General features: G+C 40.9%; 1 protein-coding gene across 4 annotated transcripts in view; it reads right to left on the reverse strand.

Annotated features, from left to right (window-relative positions):
* The window catches only part of fhod3a (formin homology 2 domain containing 3a), a 41,641-nt gene extending 20,632 nt beyond the window's left edge, over positions 1-21,009 (reverse strand). For all 4 annotated transcript variants that reach the window (XM_086014489.1, XM_086014488.1, XM_086014487.1 and 1 more), the window contains exons 1-3: positions 20,522-21,009; positions 15,180-15,289; positions 11,906-11,973 (exon numbers count right to left, since the gene is read on the reverse strand). In XM_086014489.1, the coding sequence (XP_085870615.1) occupies positions 11,906-11,973; positions 15,180-15,289; positions 20,522-20,686 (343 nt within the window). In that variant the 5' untranslated portion in view covers positions 20,687-21,009. The remainder of the gene's footprint in view (positions 1-11,905; positions 11,974-15,179; positions 15,290-20,521) is intronic.
* Positions 21,010-23,765: the final 2,756 nt, after the last annotated feature.

Raw genomic sequence — 23,765 nt, forward strand, 5'->3', positions numbered from 1 at the left:
CCTCAACCAAGCGGTGAGCGAAAGCTGTCGGGGTAACCTTTACTGAAACATCTGCTGTCCATCAGAGGCATGTCAGCAGTTGTGATAAGGTTGAAACGTGGCCCAGTTCATTGTGGGGTGGGATGAGACTTGCACGTAGGTCTGAAAGGCTCCAAAATAAGGCCATGGAAATTTCAAGGTCAGGTGTCCCATTACTTTTGTCGGTACAGGTGTGAATTTACAGGTTCATCAACATACCTGGAGAGGAACAACTAATTACACTGTAAGTACAGTTTGTTTTTACTCTAGCATGTGTCTGGAATTCCAAAAACTCACAAACTAGGCACGTCTCAAGACAGATGAAGACAAATGCCTCCAGTTGTTGAGGGAGGGAGACAGAGAAGAGGCAGGAAAGAGGAAAAAAAACAAAAACAAAGCCATGGCGTTCCAAGCGAAGAGTTGGCTGTCCACGTGTCCTACACAGACCAGGCTCTCATTTTTCCCCGGCCACGCGTTTTATTATTGTCATAAGGAAACCTGAAACACTGGCTGCGATGTCTCATTGTGGCTTGTACTTGTACTCGAGCACTGTCTGTGAACGCCAGGCGTTTATATGCATGTGGATGCAGACTGGATGACACGTTTTCGGTTCAAACTTTGACTGTCGTCTTCTTTTTTTGAAAGGACACATAGTTCTTCACCCTGACCTCACAGGCGCTGCATTGTGGCAGCCTCAGCACATAATTTAATCCCATATTCCACTTTAAAATAGATTTTATAAAGGCAAGAGAAAAAAAATTAAAACCACAATGAGCTGTTATTGTCGTAATAAGTTTTATTATAAACGTCTGCAATGTAAGACCATTTTTCCTCAAATGGTGTTTTTTTTTTTGCTGAGTGTAAAAAATGTCTATTAGAAGTAAGAAATCTACTAAAGGGTAGGTGGAGTAAGACACGGTTTATTTATTTGGCAATATATTTTAAATGCAATTATAGCTGCTGAGTGACAGCGCATTTTTGTGTGTAATCATGACCGATTGCTGATACAATAGTGGAATATCGAGCAAAGGCAAATGAAAAAAAGGCCCATTTGCCAAAAACTGGGCACCAGACTAGCAAACCGTAGCAGAGCAAAGTGACCTCAGGCAGCTGAGAGGATTCAGAAGTGCCGTTTATTTAGCAACATTTCTGCTCGACAGTTATGTTTACCACCTGTTTTTGATTTTCAGTTGGTTGTATATTCCAAAATCATCATGTCATGCGACCAACGTAGCAGCTGTGGCTAACATCGGCTTGTTTACAATTCTAGCTTAGCATTGATAGCGCTGCTATTTTGCTGAAGCTAGATATGCGTTCTCTGTGACTGTCAGGCACTCTCCTAATCGCATGCCACTATGAATGGTGGAATTAGTGAAGTGAGGCTTTATTCAAATCATACTGTAGGTCAAAAAACATTAGCACACTTACAGTATATCAATGACTTTTTATCAATTCATTTAGTTGTTTCTCTGTGGCTGGATCAGTGGGAGTGTCCTGGGCAAAGAGGGATTCCCCCACAGTAGATTCCAACTAAGTCGCTCAGGACTGCTGAGAGCCCTCCTTCTCCCGCCATAATGAGATTAGCGCAGTGACCCTTCAGCTTTGACTAATCCCTCAACATTTTACACTGCATCTAGTCACAGATCTCACACAAGTCAACTGAGGCTGACATTATATTACGATTTGCTGTACGTGCTGCCGTTCGTTAAATTCATTACAGATCTAGTCGTCCAGTTTATACTTTGACTGGAAAACTGGCATCAAATTCAGGTTGTCAAATAAACATTGGTGTCAGTGGTACTTGGTTCTGCAGAATTATAAGGAAGACCATTATATGATAAAAAAATAAAAAAAAATTCAATGACAGATACACTTTTTGTAGGTCCAAGATCTTTTGACTAAAACCACTGATTATCCACTTGGAATTTGGTTTTTACATTGTTTTGGTTCAGAAAGCACGTTAGTCAGAAAAAGGTAGCAACAGCAATACAAACAAAATCAAATGCTCCATATGATTGACATCTGAGGTCAGTATTGTCATCTTTGTTTGGCCACTGCTCAAGGTCAACCAATGGTAACATTATTCACAGTGGCACAACTGTCAGTAGGTCATGCTCGAAAGGGGCGCCTCACAGCTGGGGGTCCCCCCTGTTTAAGATCTGACTTATATTTCTTAAGGATTTTAATAGCATCCCTCAAAAAACAAAACAAAAAAAAAAAAAAAACACACACACACACAAAAACGGCTGTGTGGGCCAATCAGTCAGTTGGCTCTTAAACTAGGCTTCTAAAATAAAGATGCGAGAGGAGCATGAGGTGTAATGGCATGCTGGCAGGCTTCATTTAATCTCCCAAGTGTCAGTTTATCATGCTAAATATAGCCAGGTTGGGTTTCACACACACTGTAACATGGACAGTAACTTTTTGTTGTAGTTGCTGTCAGGTCATCAATTGAGGACCTGTAAACTTTACACCATCAAGTAAATATAAGGTTAACATAACGAGACAGTCACACAACAGTGTGTGTTTCCAAAGGAAAAGTTACTCTCCACTATCCATTAAGGCAGGAAAATATGACCATAAATATTGTTAAAATGGATACCTCACTAACAGTGGAGTACTTGTGCGATATCAACATAAATTACTTCACAGACATATGCTACATATCCATCAATGTATTGATGTCACTGAAAAATGTGTTTGTCACTAGGGAATAAATAGAGATAAAGTAGCTTTAGTGTGACTTTCTTACAGATCTATTAATAGGAAATAAAAGTGGCTCGTGGCATGAGCTCCGAGGTACACCACAGGACATTACAGAAGATTTTGCACATGACAAATTTTTAAACACAATCATTTGAACGGATGGATGAAATCTGAGTAAATTCCACTAACAACTGCACTTTTCCTGCCAGTTACTTGACAATCAAAATTCTTGTGCCAACCCATTCATTTCAAAATGACAATCACTTCAAATTTTATTATCAAAAGGTGTGTCAAAGTACAGCTAGTACTACATGTTCATAAGTGTGTAGTTTAGAGGGGAAAAAAGTAACCCATCAATCTCTCCGAGGCTAATACAGTTCGGATAATAATGGTCGATTACATTCTCATGTCAAAGCGAGGCAGAAAGGAACATTTGGCAGGCCGTGACGATGAAACTGCTGAGGACAACTTGGTTATTTTGCGACTGTCTATTTTCTCTCTGTTGGTCTTGGCCCACGAGAAGGAGCACTGGAGGCTGCTGATGTTGCGGATGATGATCGAGGGCCCGTGAAATTCATGTGAGTGTGTGTGTGTGTGTGCAGAGTAAGACCTCCAATGTTTTCCTGTGGGATATATGCAATATATAATTGTGCAATCTTAAACGCAAATGTCCAGGATGTGGGTAGGACTGAATCTTCAGTAAGTGTGAATGTTTTTTTGTGCCCTGTGATTGGCCCCAGCTCACATGTGTCCCTAATGAGGACAAACGGTTTATGATTTCAGGCCCGGGAACTAGTTCCCATGGGGAAAAAAATAATGGTTCCAAAATCTTCCTAGAATGGATGGTTGTCAACCTTCAAGATTCCACTGATTTAGAAATAGAAATCTAAACCATGGTAAGTTATTCAACACTGTCATACCAGGGCTGGCCTCCTAATCAGATTTTAATTGCGACTCATAGGTGATTGTGAGAAATGCGCCGAGCTCCCTCCCAGACTTTGGTGTGCACGTGTGAAACAAGTGCTCAGTGTTTTCCCTCAAACAACCGCGCCCCCCCACCCTTTGTTATTCCCTCTCACGCCCTCTCGCACTTCTCACGCTCGCTCCGTGTCATTATTAATTGACTGGCCTCGGCGTGCATGTGCAGTGACGCTGCATGTCGGATAAACAACAGAGAATTAAACCATTAATGCATCGTGATTTCATGTTTCAATGCCCATTGACATTGTATTCCCTCTGATGTGTGTGTCTTGGTCATGAGGGGGCAGGAAAATACAGACATACAAAATAAAGAAGAAATTCACAACTAAGTGACTCAGTAAGCTACAGTCACATTTGCAGTTTTTGCAGAGGATAAATATATGCCTGTCAGTATTGTTATATTATCTATTTATATGTGTTGTTGCACCCTTATATTATATTTTAACGACCGAAACATTGATGCTAGTTACATTAGCCCGTCTAGTGTGTTTAGCATTGTCTGTTAATGTTAAGATTGCGAATTTTTTTGGTTTGGTTAAATATCTAACGTGTGATTTCCTTTTGTTTTCTGGTTAAACTTTAACTGTTAATGGCAATAAACATATTACAGCGAGCACTTGGCCTATTTTTGGGGGGAAGAATTGTTCTCGACCTGCTGCTTGGTGTCACCATTTCGCATGTTTAGTGATGGTTCTTATCTCTAAAATCTTGTAAGATAATCACACATGTTGGGGTACACCTGTAATGTTTAATTGATACCTTCCTACTTGTGTTTTTGTGGACTTTGTTTTAATTAGATTGAGTTTTGTTTCGCATTATGCTTCATGTCACGTCTACTGATTAGTTTTTCGTCTCCACCTGTTCATGTCAGCCCTGCTCCTTCTGTCTCCTAATTAGATTCTTCCAGCCACAGGTGTCTTGTCCAGGTGTGTCTCGTAGTCTCGTCAATTTGTTTGAGTTCCTTTGTTTGGTTCAGTCTGTGGACCAAGGACTAGTCTGTTCCAAATTTGGAACAGAACAAGGCGGTAGTGGTAAGAAGTTCAGTCTGTATTGGTTCATTGTTGTTGTCACGCTTCCCTTGTCATGTCATGCTTCCTCTAATGATGAGTGGGATTTTTTTTTTTTATTGTTGTTGTTGTTACTTACGTTTTTGGGACTTTGACTGTGAAATTAGGATTTCGTTCTTTCCTTCAACCTTGTTTGCCTTTTTGGTGAAATACTTGGGTCAATCTCTTGCCTGCGCTCCACCACAAGCAAACAGCACAAAGCTCTGACGTAGCTTAATGCCGAGCAATACCTTGGAAAAGCTGAATTTATGATACAAGTTTTGTGAGCCTGCACACAGACTACATGACACAGCAGTTACCATGTGTTTGTGTTGGACCGAGAGAGTTGTTTCCTGTTCCATTGGGTTCATAGCCAGTGAACTCATACGGGTTGTCTACGTTTAGGAGCGCAGCAAGGAATAGTCCCATCTTGACTTATATCTTATATCTTTGCAATGCCTGGCAGGAGTGTCTCCCTCTTGTTCTGTCTTCCATGTGTGTTTCCTCTCCTGACTGATTCACCCATTTTCCATGGAACGTATTCCTCTTGCCCTCTTGCTCTCCGCTTCTCACAAAGCCCCTAAACCCATCATCCCTTAAAAAACAAAAAACTACTGGATCGGACCCCAAGCTTGCAGATTCATCCTGCGCGTGCTCGGCATGTTTAGCTTGTGCTGATCCTAATATTTTATTGCATTATGTAATCGTTGGAAAATGATTAAAACAGATGAGCCAGAGGTTTGCTGAGACGCGCTCAGTGGCTATAAGCAAAAATGCAGACTTTGCAGTTATACACACACATACAGCTGAGCACACAGTCACACGCATGTAGTGATATATGTATTTCTTCCAAACAATGTGGATCCTTATTTAAAACCTCACATATTTGGATCTTTGGCTTTCATTGTGTTGAATCTTGGCTCCAGTGGTGCAAAAGGATTTTTTTTTTTTTTTTTTTTTTTACAAATGTATTTTTAAACCTTTGCATGCAGCGACAGTCAACAACAAGCGCTCACCGTGGTGTTTTTATACGAAAAGAATGTTGGGTCACCAACCACTTAGGTAATCTTCATACCAGGAAACCTACAGTCCTCTATCATACTGTGTGGTGTGCCTTTTATAAATTCCTATTTGTCTTCCCATGGCAAATTAAATCAAATTTTAAGAATAGCATCTATAGTAAAGGCAGGAATGTAGAACAGAATTGTTCACATTCTGTCTCCTAATTATGTAACACGTTTGTATAGCCAAGAGGCTTGTTTGTTAGGCAGCGCTAATAGGTGCCCCAAAGGCAAATGACAGGCATATTCCAGCAATGCCAACTAGACTTTGAATGACAAAAAGAGAAAGTTAGACAGAATGACAAAAAGAGAAAGTTAGACAGATACTGTAAACTCAGAGGAAATTACTCGAAAGTACAACCAACTGGAATATGCGCTCTGTTTAACTCTGTATTAATTTATTGCTTATTGAATGAGAGGAAAAACAGTGGCAGGTCCTGGTGGCGCGCAACCCCTTGCACCTTAACTCAAAGTTGCCACTGAGTCACTCATTGCGCTGTCCACTTCTTTTACACAGGCTATTATTTTTCCAGTATGGGCTTAGAAGAGCTCACCCTAAACAGCCACAGCACAACAGTTGGACGGCTCATGGTTGTCAGCATAACTGCAGGCCTGGGAAAACCCTGCCACATCCACAGCAAGCAAAACACACCACTTTTGCTGTACCGTGTTTGACATTTATTCAGTATGACATTTAGGAAAAGGCAATGGATGTTTGATGTCTGTTCCATTTTTTTAAACGTGTCATAAATGGCTCAGAAATGTATTAAAAATATGACATATGAGCTGAAAGTCAGAGACGGAACAAAGCCAGCAGCACCGGGTGAGACATGTTTGGAGCTTTCGGGCTCCTGCTGAATTATTCCGCTACTTCGACCACTTTACACCTCCATCCATAATACCTCACCAGCTCCACATCTCCCACAGCAGCAGTAAGCCATGACTCATGTGGGCGCTTGCAGCCGGCGGTGAGGGTAAAGGGGAAACTATGCAAGCAATTTTTCCCTGTATTTCCTTCTTGCTGTGACCGAAGATGAGGGTGTCCTCAATTCTGATTTGTAGGAAAACAGATTGAGAGGCCATGCAAACAAACTATCTTTGTTGATGCACAGGAGCACTTTTTGATGCCATAGCCACAGGTGAGCAAATGAGTGTAAATATAGATAGCCTGATAAGGAAAGTCATGCTAGGGCGAAGCTAGCCAGACTGTACACTTCTTTCAAAAACTTCTATCTTACTGTATAAAAGAATATCCAGTGATATTGTACAGTTGGAACATTGCTGGTGTGGGTAACACATATTTAAAGCTTTTGACAACTGCCAAACAAATTAAGAAGATGTTCCTACCAATTCATTTTCCACTCAGTGACAGTGTGAATGTTTATGTGAACGCTTGTCTCATTATGTGTCCTGTGATTGACTGATGACTATAGTCTAGGGTGTAGCCCCCCCCTTGGAGCAAAGTCAGCTGGGATAGGCTGGAGCTCCCCGCAACCCTGAACAGGATAAGTGACGGGCTAGAGAAGACGGATGTATGGATTCGTAATGCTATTGCTAAAAACAACACTAACAACAAAGCAGCAGGCCTTGTTATTTATGTCTTGTGATCCATGCCAAAAATTTGAAGAAAGAAGACAGATATTAAGGTATATAAACTAAAAATATCCAAACCTATAGTGGTAACTTTCCTTCAGATATGCAAGCTCACTCTTGGGGTTGACTGAATTTCTGGCCAAGGTCAAGGGCTGACAAGCATTTGTACGCCGTATGACTAACAAGACCTGATGATGCGTGAAATTGGTGGAAATCTGGCTTGAAACTGGATCAATTAGAATCGTAAAGTCGTAGAATTCAGCTCAACCATGGCATGCTTTGGCCTGGTAAACCCTGATCTGGCTTGCATTTGTGTGTGTGGGGGCCAGATGGTGACAGCTACGTAAGCTATGCGCTTAAAATAGCATCACACCAACTACCCCGCCTATGACATTAACAAAGATAAGGTACAACCGTGGTTTTGTCTAATTCCCATCTAATTGTGGAAATGAAAGTGGGGATCCTATGTCAGTCGGTGAACACTGTGTCTTTGGAACCCATCATTAGATTGCGAAAGGCGGTACGGTATGTATGAGTTATTTAGGTACACTCCACAATTTTAGACAACGGAACCCCCTCCAAATTTGCATGCCGTATCAAACTAGACTGAACTATACTTTTTGTTGGAAACAAGCCTAAAGAGGGTGTTTTTGCAGAGCAGCATTTCAGCTCTTCCGTAATGTGTCTGGACCTTAATGACTGCAAAGCCACAGATGTCCTGTTCGACTGCCCCCTCCTAGCTTAGCCATTGCCAAACATTATCTCCCTGTCACACCATGCCATTGCCAGGCCTTATCTCCCGCAGCCTGCACAGTAAATCGCTGTTCGAACCAGCTGTTTTCTCTCCTTGCATCTCAAAGCCAGACTGCACTATACAACGGCACCCCTGCTGGCATAGAAACAACCTCTTGTCACTGGACCACCATGCCAGTTGAGTCTGTACAGTTTATTTCCTGGGATTGCGATTTACATTGGGGTTAGTGATATTTGAAATGTTCAAAATGTGTATTTATATATCAGTTGCTGATTTCTTCTGAAATGTCAAGCAAATCACCTGCCCTTATCCATAAGGCCATGAAGGGTACCACAGGGGGTTATTAGAGTCCCTTAATTGGTACTCCAATATCCATAAGCATACAGAGTTTCATTTCCAAAGCCAAGTGACATGAGATTGAACGGAAGCTATGACATGGGCAAGGCCTTTTGTCTTACCTGCTGCACTACTCTCATTAGTCCGGCATGCCTGTCAAATACCATACCCGCTCTATTTTTGATCATCTAAGCCAAAAGTAATTGCTGCAACTGGGAATTCTGGTCACAAGGAAAACAACGTTCATAATGAAAATTCCTGACTTCCCCAATTAGCTTTAAATGTATTACCGTCATTACTGCCTTAAATCAAGGACTTTTGACTTTTGAGTGACTGTCATTGAGCTAGAAGTGTAAAGTTTATTACTGTTGTTCTATGTTGCAGTGACACAGACCTGCACAATATCAGACTAATACAGCAGCCCAGAAATTAGAATTGACCTATCTGAGCTGACTGTGGGTAAGAGACAGAGTATCACTTGGTTTGGTCACTGTCAATCACAGAGTACTTAGACAAAAAAAAAAAAGATTTGACATTGAAATTGCTCCATTTTATTTTTAAACACATAAAGTTGTTGGATTCAAGCTAGTTCTTGAAGTAAGTGAAGTTGAATCAGTATGCTACCTTCGTCACATGTTTCTGTCGTGTCAACACTTTCTAAAGATAACGTCCCCTCTGTCCCCCCCGCCCCATTCCGGAACCACCTCTCTCCACCAGTCTGCTTTTAGGACTGCAACGACTCCACTGTCGTTTGACAGCTAAAATTAACCTTTAAACAGGAGGATGTGACAGGCACCCTAATGCGAATGCAGACCACAGGATTATCTTAGAAAAATTGGGAAAACAAGCCTTACAATAGACACTGCGAGACAAAGAACCTCTGCCTCTTGTACTTTTGCAAACCTTTTCAACCTGACTACTGAAGATGAGATTCTGACATTTGACCTGAATCCAAGCAAACACTCTAATCAAAATTGTGATCCGAGTGAGATTACAAAAATCTTAACGGAATTGATCCTTTCCTATGTTTTAATCATACTCAGATCATCAGCAAGGACCATTCAACGCAATACACCGTAGATTGATTCTGCAAGCAATGCCAGTCTTTGATTGTGACGGACTTTTTATTTAGTGGATAAAATGATGACCACTACTCAAGCGATTTGAAGGTCAAGACCTCGGAAGGATTAGAGAGCGCTAAAGGAGTAGATGAGTGGACAACTAAGCCAGAGGGCGGGGTAGCTGGTCTGTAGGACTCTAAAGTGAACAGACCACATTACACTGGTTGTAAGTCTGTTTACTGCAGCAGAATTAGGAAACTGCTACTGTACTCTGCAGCTTTGACTCCAGCTGGCCAAAATCTGTCCTGCTAAAGCCTAGATGGGGGCAAAGTGGTCCTCATCAAGGGTTGGTGTTGATATGCCGATGATGGCTAGAGACATTTCTAGGAAGCAGTTGTTTATGTCATGCTGAAAGACACCAAGCACAATGTTGGTTTTCCTAAAGCCGAGATGTGCAATGTGTAATCCCCCATAAAGGCATGTGCACTGTAGTGGTGTAAGAAAGGGATTTAGCCAACAACGCCAGTCCCTACACTCAATCAACTCCATCAGAGGGCCTGTCATAAAAATGTGACCTGTTCACTGTGTCTTTACTTGTGTGTTTGTTAATTTGCAACACGTTACAGGTTTCTTATCCATGTTATTTTGAAGATTTTAATACATAGCCATATCTACATTTGTGGTTTGGTAGTCGACAAAGCAGAATTCAAACAAACAAACAAAAATCAAGATATGGTACAAGAATAGAAAATCCCGATCCTTGAGCAAAAATACGCCAAGACACAAAAAAGCACTGCTGTATAAGCTTATGCCCCAAGTCAGATGATTGGATCAATGTCTCTGCTCTGGAAACAATTGAGGACAGCAATCGTAAATGTTCATTATTTACGACAGCAAATCCTTACGAATGTGTATGGTCAATACCTAGATCAGCCGAGCAACTTAGTCTACCTTTTCCGATTTCTTCTCCTCCTTCCTGTTGTTTGTTTCTCATTCCCTGATCAACTCATTTTTTGTTGTGTCTTCAGCCTGTACCTGTAAATTCGGTGTCCATCTGTCAGAAAATTGCTCAATGTCCTACCATATATTTGTGTTTACTGTCGCCATTATTTCGTTACCAACTTTCAATTAAAATACTTGTCGTAGGTGACCTTTTGGTCTCCTTAAAGGTTTTGCTTATATTTGACCTCTCATTTCCAACCAATCCAAGGTACTGATTCTGCCATTCAGATTTAGCACTGCTATCACTGGCAGAGACCGTGTTGACGCTGGCTACGGACGGATCATGAAGGACAGCAGTGAGAGGGAAAGACTCATAAGAGAGAGCAAAGCATAGATAGAGATTAATTTAATGCCTTTGGAAAGAGGGCAGGAAATGGCAACTAAATACTCTCGTGAGATTCCGTGCAAAAAAGATTGAGCTGCTCTACCGTAATAAGATATTTAAATCGCCCATGTGTTCATGGATATTTCCGTGAGACAGCTAACTTAAACCTTGTTTACTTTATGCGATTTGACTACTGAGAATTTCCTTCTCATAGTGAGGAAATTAAAACACTTGATGGGAAATATGAATACTCTAATTTCAGTAGATTTAGACGTTGCTGTTAGTGCATTTTGTGTGATGGGTGTGGGAAATGAGCATGTTAACCAGTCATCAACGTCATCATGCTAATGATTGTTAATTGTCCCTAAGTGGCTCTGGCTAATTTACATTCCATTAGTCTGACACATATTTGTTCAGAAAGGAAAAAATGGACCAAACTGGACAGTGTCAACACTATTTTCCATGAGACATCGAAAAGTAAGAACACCTGCACAGGAGCTGGATCACAAAACTCTCCTAGTAAACCACATTGTTGAAATGATCAGTTTCTTCCTTAGAAAGCCGTCACTTCATAAGACAATTTATCTTCTCCAGTTCTACCATTTTCCAGTTTGGTCACAGCAGTGTATCCTGCCACGCTTCTTTCCTCTCTTAATCATGCCTAAACTGCCAAGAGACCAGGGATTTTCCAAATGTGGACTCCCAGAGTAGAAACTACAGCACACCAAAATATAATTGACAGCTATACATCCAGAGGTTATCATCATCATCACCGTCACTGCTCTATCCCTGTATAAGCTTCACTCACAATGATTATACCATATTATGCTAAGTGCATTGGGAGTTTTAACTGCCAGTGCTTCCTCTCAGTGGGGGGTCTATCATCCCAAGGCAAAAAAAAAAAAAAAAAATCAGGATGTTCAGTATATGCCGTACAGTGGATTACTCATGGATCAGACCATATGGGTTGGGCATGCAATTTCAATTCAAGAAATCATATAAATGTGTTACATGGTACTCACCAATGCAAGCATGTACCCGGACAGTCAGCTGGGTTCGTAAAACAACACTGTGCTTTTTCCCTCTGGACCTTTAAGAGACAAAAATAGACATGTAAGAACATTAAACTGTAAAGACGAGTCTATTGGAATTCAAGGTTTTCATTGGTTTGTGTGGTACTAATAGTCAATGCTTGGTCAACCTGAATGTTTTTTTATGATCAGTTGGTAGTCTAAGATTTTCCATTTGATTTTTGATGATAATCCCACAAAATTTAAAAATCCCAACATATGCAAATATTTCTAATTGGTGAACATTTCTCTATGGATATGAAGGGTTAGGTCAAGATGAATATCAAGCCAGGTTTTGTCTCCAACTGATGCAGATTGGACATTTGGACTCAAATTAAATTTAACACGGAAATTACATGCAGTGGAAAAATCTACACTCGCCTTCTCAAACGCCAGGTTTTTGTGATATCGAAAATGAGACCACGATAAATCGTTTAAAAATGTTTCTCACGATTCATGTGATCAATTATACTACTATTTGGAACTGTTCATAATTCCATCCACCTTGACTAAGGCACATACCTTTTGGAATTATGGCTAAAAAGTTCAACCTTGGTTTCATCACACCATAACAAAGATGTGTTTGGGAGAATTTTTAACTTTTTTTTTTTTTCTATCACCAAAAGCTGTCATTTGAACAGAGGTGTATAGACTTTTTATATCAACTGTAATATTTTAATTAATTTACAATTCATTTTAGGTAGCACAAAGACCAAAATTCAGGATCTGAATGAAATGTTGATGAGATTATTTGTTTGTGTTTCATGTTGTGTTGTTTTTCTGTGTCCCATCTTCATGTCTTGTTTTGCTCATTAAGGTTTTTGTTTCCACCTGTTCGGATCAGCCTTGTTCCGTGTGTCTTCCAATCAGCTACCAGCACCCACTCATTCCTTGTCCAGGTGTGACTCGTTGTCTCGCCACTTTGCTTGTATTTAGTTCCCTAGTTTCTTTCAGTCTGTGTCTGTTCTTTGATATCGACGCAAGTCATGTTCACCTTGGCATGTCATCATAGTTCTTGTAATAGTGAATGCATTGTTTCCTGGTGGTTCTTTGAATTTTAATTGTTTGGGGAGTTTGTTAGCTTTGTATTTAGATTTTCCTTCGTGTCTTATCTGGCTCTTCGTTTTTGGACTTTTTTTTTTTTTTTTCATTGCGCTGATATTCATTCTGGCCTGCTCCCCCTCTACCTGCTTTTGTGAGTGTAGTATTTTAGCATTAGTAGAGTTTTGAACCCTTTGAGTTTTTTTTTTTTTTTTTTAATCTTCAATATTTTTCAGATGAATCTAGTATCAAGTTTGACAAACAATGACCCATGCCCCTACGCTGACAGCCATCTGAGATTAGAGGACTGCAGACACAACACTCATCTTCACATACCAACTACTGTATATCGCCACATATTGTAGGAAAAACAAAATGAGTACATAACGGGAAGGTATGATGGTACTTTGCGCAAACTGTCTGTTCTAATCCCGGCTGTTATCATCCAGCCTCGTGCTAATCTTTGACTCCCATCATGTCCGTGCTGTTGGAATTCCCAGCCAAGCAGGGAAAGCGTTGATGTGATAAGGCAGAGCTAAGAAACCCCCTGTTAAACTAAAGGCGCTGTGAGGGGAAAAAAAACCCCGCCTGAACGCATTTTAAAATTTCTGTTGGATTAGTTTTGTTTGGTGATACAGTACAGCAAAAACTTTAACTGGACCTGCTTGGTTGTTGATGGAAAAACAAAAATGTTCTCACTGTGGATAAGCTTCTTATGGGTATACAGTATATTTTTACATTTACATTGGCTTATGCTCTCTTCCACTCTGCAACATTACACCAGATATGTTGTGCTCATCTCCTTTCTCTTTGTTTACTATCAACTCAGCTGTGACGGGACGCTGCCGGAAACACTAAACTCTGCCTATGTTTTGCTTTGCTTGTGAGGATTAAATGATCAGGATTAGGCAAAAAGTACTTAACTGATTGAAAGAAAACATTGTGGAAAAGTGGGAAAAATATTTGCATCTCAGCCAATCACTTTCGTACCTTCTGTTGTATCCTGTTTACCTTCTTGTGTGATCTATTAGTGTATTTAGTGCAACTGTTTCAGACTTGTCTGGTTCCTTGCCTGTTGCATGTCATGTTGCTATGATTGTTCCTTTTTTCAAATGCTTGCGCCTAAATTCTTGATGGACAACCTTTACCTTTCATATGGCTGCGAAAAGCAAACATATTGAAATTGCCTCTAAGCGTATACCTGGCTCAACTAGTTTAAAACAGTGACAGTGAAAAGACTATTCTTTTTGGGCTGCATAAAAAACGTATCCAACAGACGGAGAACCACCGAGGCTTGGTTAGCGAGAACCATCCCCAAACCTGTCAGATGTTTTTCAAGTTAAACCCAACCCCAGTGCATGACTCATTGCCTTCTGTCAATTGACGGTGACCTTTGTTAAAAAAGAAAAGAAATGTGCATTGATTGAAAGCTACACATTTCCAATCCAACCAGTTGCTCCAGATTGGAGCCACTTAAAAAAAAAGTCACGCCTTGATTCACCTGTCTATTATCTGGAAGTGTAGCTGACAAAACAGACACATGAGACCAACACACATTAGCACAGGCTTTGTGGTTTCATCTTTGCTTAGTGCGCTGCCGCCGGCTTTCAAGCAGATCCACATACCACAAAGCTCTGCAAACACACAAGGACTTATGATGCCATCTTGCTATACTTCTATCGACCTTCTAAAAGAAAGCAATGCAATGCTGTCAGGTAGACGTGCTGAACACTTGGTCAACATGCTGCCTTCAATCACTAAATACTGTCAAATCTGGCCAATGTTGATTAAATGATCTACTGGTGTAGTTTATAGGGATGTAAAAAGCTATCAATGAGGTCACTTTGCCCTTCAGAGCAGTTGGCGATAGCACTGTTAGCACAGAACGCTAACAGCTGACTCATGGACTACCAGGAACTGCTTTATTAACCATTAAAAATGCACAGTAGGTGCAACATGAGTGGTAGGGAAAGAAGGGGGACAATTAGAATGTGTGTTTCCACAGGGCCTCATACTTTCCATGAACTTCTGCTCCCAAGAAATCCATATCAAGCTGCTTATGATTCCTTTCTGTTGTATCAGAATAGGGCACGTTTTTGTATGTGGTTAAGTGAGAGATCTTAAATGGATTTATTCCTACAGTTTGTGGCAAATGATTACTGATGATATGAAGAAACCGTCTCACCCTGTGTCATCCTGCTGGAAGCTTTCCAACTCGTCCCTTTGCTCCGCCAAGGAAGACTCCAGGTCCAAATAGGTGCCATTGTGGGAAAGCTGAAGCGCACAGTCATCAAGCTATGGAACATAATAATATGTGGTTTTAATAGGTGGCTTATGGACATGCAGTGAGATGTTAAAACTCAATTTGAAAACAAGACAAAATGTCGAATTCTTAAGGTCGTGGTCTTGGAGGGTTCTCACAATATTCCCCACGCTACAGCAGAGAGAACGCCTTCAAGTAGGACCACAATAGCCAGTCTCCACTACATTGTTGCATGTTTTTCAAAGAGGTTTTCGGATGGGGTTTGAACAGTGGGAGGGCCCTTTTTCATGTGGCTCTGTTTTAATGTACTGGGGAATGAATTTGCTGGGGGTACAAATAAAGGCAGTAGAACACTAAAATTCAAACCAGAGAAGAACAAAGGGGGGATGCTTGAAGTTTGTAAAGAAGTCTATAGTGTAAATGTGTGTATGGAAATTGGTGTCCTGCTGCTAAAAAGCCAATGAATGTGGCCGGGACATCTGCTTTTACTTGATCCAAGGTACATTGTGCGTCAGAGTCGCTCCATTCCATTGTGTAACTCGAAACCCCGCAGCGTTGGAGACCAGGTGCACAAGAATATAACCTTACGTGTCTTGCATTGATGTTTATGAGCACGGTCACAAGTTGATAGCAGGTGCTAAAAGTATCCCAGCGACTACACACATCTCATATTATATATTTAGTTCATTCAATATAATTTCAAGCGAGGTATATGTTTGAGAATCCCTACCAAAATGTCATCAGGTTCAGTTCAATGAACTAAGTTAGTGGGTGTCTCGAGTTGGTGAGGAATGAGATCAGAGTCAAAAGTGTTGAATTAGCATTTAGCACCTGTGCGCTATCAGTATGGCTTTGACCTGGAATGGTCCCAGGGTGTGATGCCAAGCACACCCCAGCCGAGGAGCATGACGACACACCGGGACCGGCAGGCGCTGATCACAAGACCCGCTGCAGGCACTCTCGGACACTCTCTTGTCTTTCCCTCCCTCACACTCGGAAACAGAGACGGCCCGTCGGTTGGACTCGCAGCATAAATATAACCCTGCTATATTTACTCGAGGTTGCATCCACTCAGGAGCTCAAGGGTAGGTGTGTCCGTAAAGTCTGGGAGTTGAATGGGGGGCCACTGAGGCCAGTTCTATATGGAGATTGTCAAATTTAGCAATCATAGATTATTCCAGAACTAAGAGCAGGCCACGAGCAAAGGCGGTGACTTTGGGTCTTGTTCTAGTTCCTCTCTCATTTTAATCTGAGCCAAATCCTAATCCAACAACAGGGGAAAGGCAAAACATGGACAGTAAATAATCAGACACAACCCTGATTAAAAACGCAGTCAGTAGAGCAGATTAAAATGTATTTGGAGCTGCGTCTCCGTGTTTGACGCCGTGTTATTAAAACGACAGCCAATTTGCTCTTCACGTCGCACACCTGATGCTTGGTAATAATCAAAGTCTTTATCACCCTGCACATAATTGACCTAAGAATGATTGTCTTCACAATGCTTGCACTGAAATGAATCTGCATAAATTTGTGCTATCATGGTTCGTGTCTTTAGCGATGTGCTAAGATGGGGGTTCATTTGACCAAGTCAGGAGGCGACGGGGGTTGAGAACAGAGGGGGTGTTAATCACGTCCTGCCCCACTGCCCCAATTTGAAGTTGACATAAGACAAAAGCGTTTCTTGTGCCCAATCTGTCCACATTATTCAGCACATTTACCGCCGCTTTCATTCCACAAATACCTCGCAGACACTTTTATCCATGTCATAGTCAAGTGGAGTTTTCTTTATCTCTATGAATCCTCCGGGCTGTCACACACGGAGCCACTTCAACTCCAATTCTTTCTTTACGCTCTCTAAAACTCCTCATCTTGCACACTCTCAATCACATATACTGCTTAGGCAAGTGAAACTAATAACTGAACACCATCCAAAGTGTCTCACATTCTTAAAACGCTCCGGTGGGCGGACTGAATGCAGTTCCAGTAGCAACTGTAAGGTCCCAGGCCGTGCCCAGAAACACTTTAGAGAAAGTATTATTTACACTATTTAATCAAACTCTCCCCGAATTGGAGAAGCCGGGAGAGAAAGGAGAGTAATTATTTCCATGTTAGAACAACACAAAGCTTGCTTGTGTTCCCCGCACTGGTAACGACCCCCTTATGTAACTTGGAGGATGACTTTCTGAAGTCAGTCGGTTTTTGAACTGAAGTGGTTCGGGTGTGCTCATCGTCGCCACTATTTGAATGGTGCTTAAATGTGCCACAGTGAAGTCTCCTTCAAAAGGTCTTGAATCCGATGATTCCTTCTGACGCTCAGTCCTGAAGAATATATAAATGTGGCAACACTAATGCAAGTAGAGGATTGGATTTGCAATCATGTCGACATTTAACGTAAGATGAGCTAATATGTAACTACCTCATATTGTAAAGTGTGTAATTACTTATAGTACTTACATCAAATTTAAATGCAAGCAGGGGAGTGTATATTTTTTATATTCACTATACATTGATGTAGGCTACAAACTGACATCGCCAACTACTGGCCTGGCATGCATATTACAACAAGTGAAGTTGTTTGACAACACGTGAAACTTGTATAAAAAATTATATTCATGGCTTCAGTCCGCTGTTTACGTGTAACCGTACCCTCTTTCCATGTCAGCCTGTCCGAGTGCGCGTTTAAGCGTGTTTGAGTGTATAAACTGGCGCGTGGTCAGAGAGGTGGAAGGAGACGGGGGAAGAGGTCAGGAAAACCATGTCACCCAAAGTGAGAAGAACAAAGTGGTGCAGGCATCCGGGCCTGGGCCACAGGAATTCTGGGACAAGTGACCTATACTTTATGTGTAACCCAGCTGGCCGTGCACATAGTCACAACATAATAATACAGTAGGCTTTTCTCAGAGAAGGGCACAGGAGGTTATTTTGCATTGACAAAGAGACACTATCAAATATAAATAATAAAAATAAAATTTAAAAATCAATGTTCATTAAGTGTTAAACCATTGGCAACTGTGACATTTTTCAATAACATAATCCCAATGAAGTGTCTTAAGCATTGGCTTTGCAATCTGACGGGAAAAAGTGCAACTTTTCAGTTTCATCCCTATAATCTAAACTCGGTATCCAGTTGCCATCGTGCACAAAACTGCAAACACGAACACAAGCCGTTGCCATCTGTCCATGTAAAGGTTGTAATCATAAGCTTTTCTGCACTGTGGGCCATTTTTCATTTGTTTTGCGGCTTTTAAATACGGGGCAGCTCAAGATCCACTGGTCTGGAAAACCACTTTGCTGTCGAAAGTTGGTTTGCAGTCAGAGTTGTGTGCACGCACTTCAACTCTCATTGTAGCGCACTTTTTTTTTTTTTTTTTTAAGTATACACCTTCAACTTTTTGTCTTACAGTAAAAACAACGTCACATATCTGGTCATAGCTGAGCATGTGAGTGGCTGGAAGGAATGCGGTGCTGTTTTGGAGTTTTCCCTCGGGCTCCTTTTGGACCTTGAACTTGGCATCTTTTCTTTTTCACATGCTCATCATAAATTGGCAGTGACCACTATACACCTGTGTGTCAGGCTATTTGCTGGGCTCATGTCTTGTCTAGCTAAATGAGACAGCTCATATGAGTGGTTGCACTAATAATGACTGCCCTAGCACCTGTCAACAGCAATGTACAGATCTTTACACGTGCGTAATCTTATTTCTGGACCTTGTCAAAAATATGGCCACTGTATGCCACCAAGGGATTCAATGAGGACAGTTTATCATGAGCAAAAAGACATTTGTGGTGGAGTTTGTTGCTACTCTTAAGCTCGGAAGCAAACATTTGCAATATATTTCAGCCCTCAGACTGATGCCCAGTCAGTTGCTCTGTTTCATGTGCTCTCAAAATAGTTTTCTTGGACTTGAAGGTTGCAAAATAACCTCAGTGAGTTGCACCTTGTTAGGGAAAGTGTTATTCATATGCTCATTGTCAAGAATTATGAAATTTCTTTTGACTGAGGAGATTTCCTCATCATTATCTAATTTGAATTTTTGGCTCCACAGTTCACAATACTGTATTAGCAAAGCTATGGGACATGTTTTGATAGCATGGAAGTTGAAGGAACACTATCTTTTTTATTTTTGTACTTGAGTAAATATTACAAGCCACTTCATCTTTTCACCAAAAGAAGCTTGAGATTCTTCATTGAACTTAATTTGTTGCATTAAGTACTTTGTAGATGTTATGTTGTTGGGAATTCATTATACGATCCCACAGTTTTTACTGCAAGCAGATAATGCCAACACAAACAGCAAAATATGTGAGCTTGCTGCCAAGGTGGACAATGACAGGGTGGACATTTTGAATGTTTATATTGTAAGAGCACATTCACTTAGCAACACGAATCAGTTAGCAAACGGTGTAATGTTTGAAAAAATATTTTCTCATATCAATTGATATTTTACTATGACAGAGTGGACATTTTAATGGAGGTATCAAAATGAATCGATTAGTCAACAACACATCGATTATCCAATTAATCAACAACTATATTATTAATAGTAATCATTTAGCGCCATTTAATTCGAAAGTGTACAAATTCTCTGATTTCAGCATCGCAACAGTAATTATTTTCAGATTTTTGTGGTCCTTCATGAAAACTGACAAACATCTGCTTTTACTTTGGAATACAATGGCTGAATCAGTCAAAAAAAGGTTGGGGAGTAGTAGATCAATCCCTCTTGTGTGATATTGCTTAATTGTTTACTTGTTGTTGTTTTACAAAACAATACCAAATGAACAATAATTGGTTGAAAAACAGTAATTTACTAACCAATTAACTGTTTTGTAATACAGTTTTATGAAAAATGAAAAGGTTTTATTCGAAGTGACAGCCCTACATTTTAAGCTTGGCGAAATCCTAGCCCACATAACATGATGAAAATGACAAAACAAAATGTAAATATTTACTCTTCAACTATATCCACTGTTTTTGCCCGCATTGAAGAGAGACAAAATGCTGGTCTTACTGTCACTGGAAACATAGGAAAGTTTCTTAAAGGGAGAGTTCATAACTGGGTGGATACCACCCGTGCAAAATGTTCAAAATGATCATGAATACAAAAATATACATTATTAAAATGTTTTATTTTGTGAACAAAAAAACCCAACAAATTTTTGGATTAGGTTTTTGTTTTTAATACACAACCCCCTACTGGTGTACAGATTGTGAGTACTTTTGCCACTTGAGGTAATTTTATAGTCATAAAAGTAAGTCTTACCTTGTGTGGAGCCTTGAGGAGCCGGTGGATGCCTGCGAGTTGGTTGATGAGGGGGATGTCCTCCCTGAAGGTATACAGCGGCGGTCGAGTCGGTTCCGGGAAGTTGGTGCTGTTGAACGGATCGGTGTCGTCTAAAAACTGAACCCTGCACACAAACGTGGCCATGGTGCATCCATGCAAGTGGCGGCCAGGTTTCCCGAGGCTGCTGAGAGCTGCTCAATTTGCTGGTAACTAACACAAACAAACTACGCGTCGTCAAGTGGGCAACCGGGACCGAGTTGGGGAGGTAGGCTTGATCCCGAGCCGATGGACTGCCGCTCGCTCTCTATGTTGTCTTGTCCTCCTTTAGTTCTGATGGAGCTTTCTTTTCTTTTTTTTTTTTTTTTTGCACTGCCCTGTTTTATTCTGGGAGAGGCAGGTGGCCAGTAAAGCGGCGTAGGCGGACTCCAGTAGCCTGGTGCCGGAGAGTGTCTGCCTGACACTGACAGCCGCTCCACTGTCTGTATGACAGAGCCACTAAATCCACCCCATCACCCCCCCCCCCAACACACACACACACCCCGCCACTCCCCCGCCCTCCCGCTTTCATGCGAACAAAAACACGCACTGGTGTGACGCACCAATCGAGCTCATATGCTGTGTTTCTTTGCGTTCATATTTTAAAGTCAAAGTGATCATAACTCCTAATATATATAAATATTTGTGATATTGCTGACATCAATAAATTAACCTTTGAAACACTGAAAAGTATTTGGGTAACTTTAAGATTTGCATTTAAATTCCCCGACTGTACATAGATACTGTAGACCAGTGCTTCTCAATTATTTGTCTGTTACGCCCCCTACCGCAGGAAGAACAAACATTTTGCACCTCTAACTTTCCGCTGCGACTATATACTAGTATCATTTGTCTTAAACTGTTATACAGTAAGTACACCTGTGACCATTTTCTGTCCATTTTAAGTAAAATTGGATAACAACCAGTGGCACAGCTGATCGCTCACAGAACAGTGCTTTAGAATCACAGATATAATGTATGTACCATCTATTAGCATTAAACTAACCATGCTTTTCAATTCTGTTCTCCATCTGTCCAATCAGAATAATTTCAGCAGAACTCGTGTGATTTAAAATGCATTGTTAACCAATGGCCCCCTCTTGAGGCTTTAACTTTGAAATGCGGGTGCAGTGCTGTTAATCATCCATCTACACATCGATTCTCTACCACTTACCCAGTTCAGGGTCACCGGTGAGCTGAATTATAAACCAACTAATGTGTACTTCCCTGTAATATGTTACACTGTCATATGTGCAAGTGAATAGCAACTAGTTGATGTCACGATTTGGAGTTCTTCCCGCAAGTTATCGTTGTAATTCATTAAATTGTAAATCAAAAGTTACAAAAAATCAAATAAAATAAAGGTTTATCCTTACAATTAAAATGAAGACACCCCAGGAGTGTTTTTGTTTTCATCAAGCACGTCCTGATGCCTGTGAATATTCTCATTCATCCAGGTCCTTTCATTCTCATTTACAACTGCGCTATTCTGGTTGTTGTCTTCCAAGATGAGACAGAACAGTCCGGTTGCATTCAGACATGCCTTACAACTTGAGCGGACGGTGAGATGGTGGGGAATACATATACCGAATGTTTTTCGGCCCACCTCCACATTTTGATACGCCCCACTACCACCTATGACACCCATGGCAATCACAGACTTTCACATTTTCCCAACCAGTGCCCCTGCCTTGTCTCACAAAACTGTTTTGCCCACCGTGGTCTGAAATGGGCCTGTATGTGTGTGCATTTTGTGACGTCCAACCAAAACATCCGCCCTCACACAGCTCAAGCATTTTGTCAATTTTTTATACATACTGTACACAGAACCCAGTGAACCAGGATACTGCCTCCATTGCGTACTTTCACATGGTGATGTGGCACCCCACACTTAGATAATTAGATGTCATCGGCGCCAGCATTGTGTAAACGATTTGTCAGACCGTGGCAAGTGGCAGAAATGAGTCATTTCTGATCATTTTTGGAAAACAAGAAATCTTCACGGATGTAATCTCCACCTCTGCCCAGGAACCGTCACGGCTCATATTTCTCCTCAGAAGGCGAAAAATTCACTGGTCGACTTTGTCCCTCTTTACACAAGAGTGGTTTCGAAAAAAAAAAGACTGGAAATGCCAGCTTTTATAGATGTGTAAGAGAGTTTGTAGTGTTAGTAAGCAGGCCAGTGAATCTCATTTGCTACCAGGGGGTTAGGCCAGTGCCCTCAATTGCAGACAGTAAAGCGTTTGAAAGCATTTTGGATAAAAGCCCTATAAAAGCGCAGTCTGTTTACGATTGGCTGCACTGCGAGGGCTTCTTGCATGTGAAAAGTGTAAACACCATCTGTGCATGAAAATCGGCCTCAAATACATGCTACATACTCCGAAATCCACTGGTTCTACACAATACAGTCATGTAAAATGCTTTGATTTCTATTGAAAAAATCGTAAGGTGTGTAAGGTTCCATTTTTTTGACTGATACGATAGGTATACATATAAGGCTCAACGATGCGACACATAAGCGATATAATTTGTTTCTAAATGACGGAATTTGATAATGATAAAGGCAAGTTCAAAACGATATTTCGATTCACTATTTCCGTATAGTAACAATGTCTTACATTATTCGTTTTAAAAATATCAAATGGTTTAGAAGACACTTGAAAATAGATTGGTGCACTGAACTGTGTAAGCCACAATGGTGGGTGAGTGCAGATTCATTTCTTCCTATTAAACTGCTTAGTCAGCTCATCATTTTATTAATCGCATCACTTGTGGCTCTAAGTCCTTTGAAAAAGTGTGGGGAAGACTTTCCTCTTGTGAGAGGCTTTTTGTCTGGCCGGATAGGGGCGGGGGGGGGGGGGGGTGGCGCATAAATAATAGCATTTTAATAAATTACAACATAATAAATTAGCAAATTATTTATAGGGTGGTGCTGTGTTGAGGTTGGAGCAGAATGGTATATCGCATATAAGGTACCGTATAATACCAACTTGAACGGTGCGGTGTTTGGTAACTAAAGCAAGATGGATTTAAAAAAAAAAATTATGCTTTTGACATCTTGTGTTTAGTTCCCCTAAATTTTCGCAAGAGATATTGTGTGACGGGCGACTGGAGTGCGCATGGTTACTTATAAAGCCAAACTAGTGAAGTAAACATGCCTCAACGTGACATGACTCCAATAGAACAA

Source organism: Filicampus tigris, chromosome 18, assembly GCF_054856515.1.
Source record: "Filicampus tigris isolate MCC_2025a chromosome 18, RoL_Ftig_1.0, whole genome shotgun sequence".
In the NCBI taxonomy this organism is placed as follows: domain Eukaryota; kingdom Metazoa; phylum Chordata; class Actinopteri; order Syngnathiformes; family Syngnathidae; genus Filicampus; species Filicampus tigris.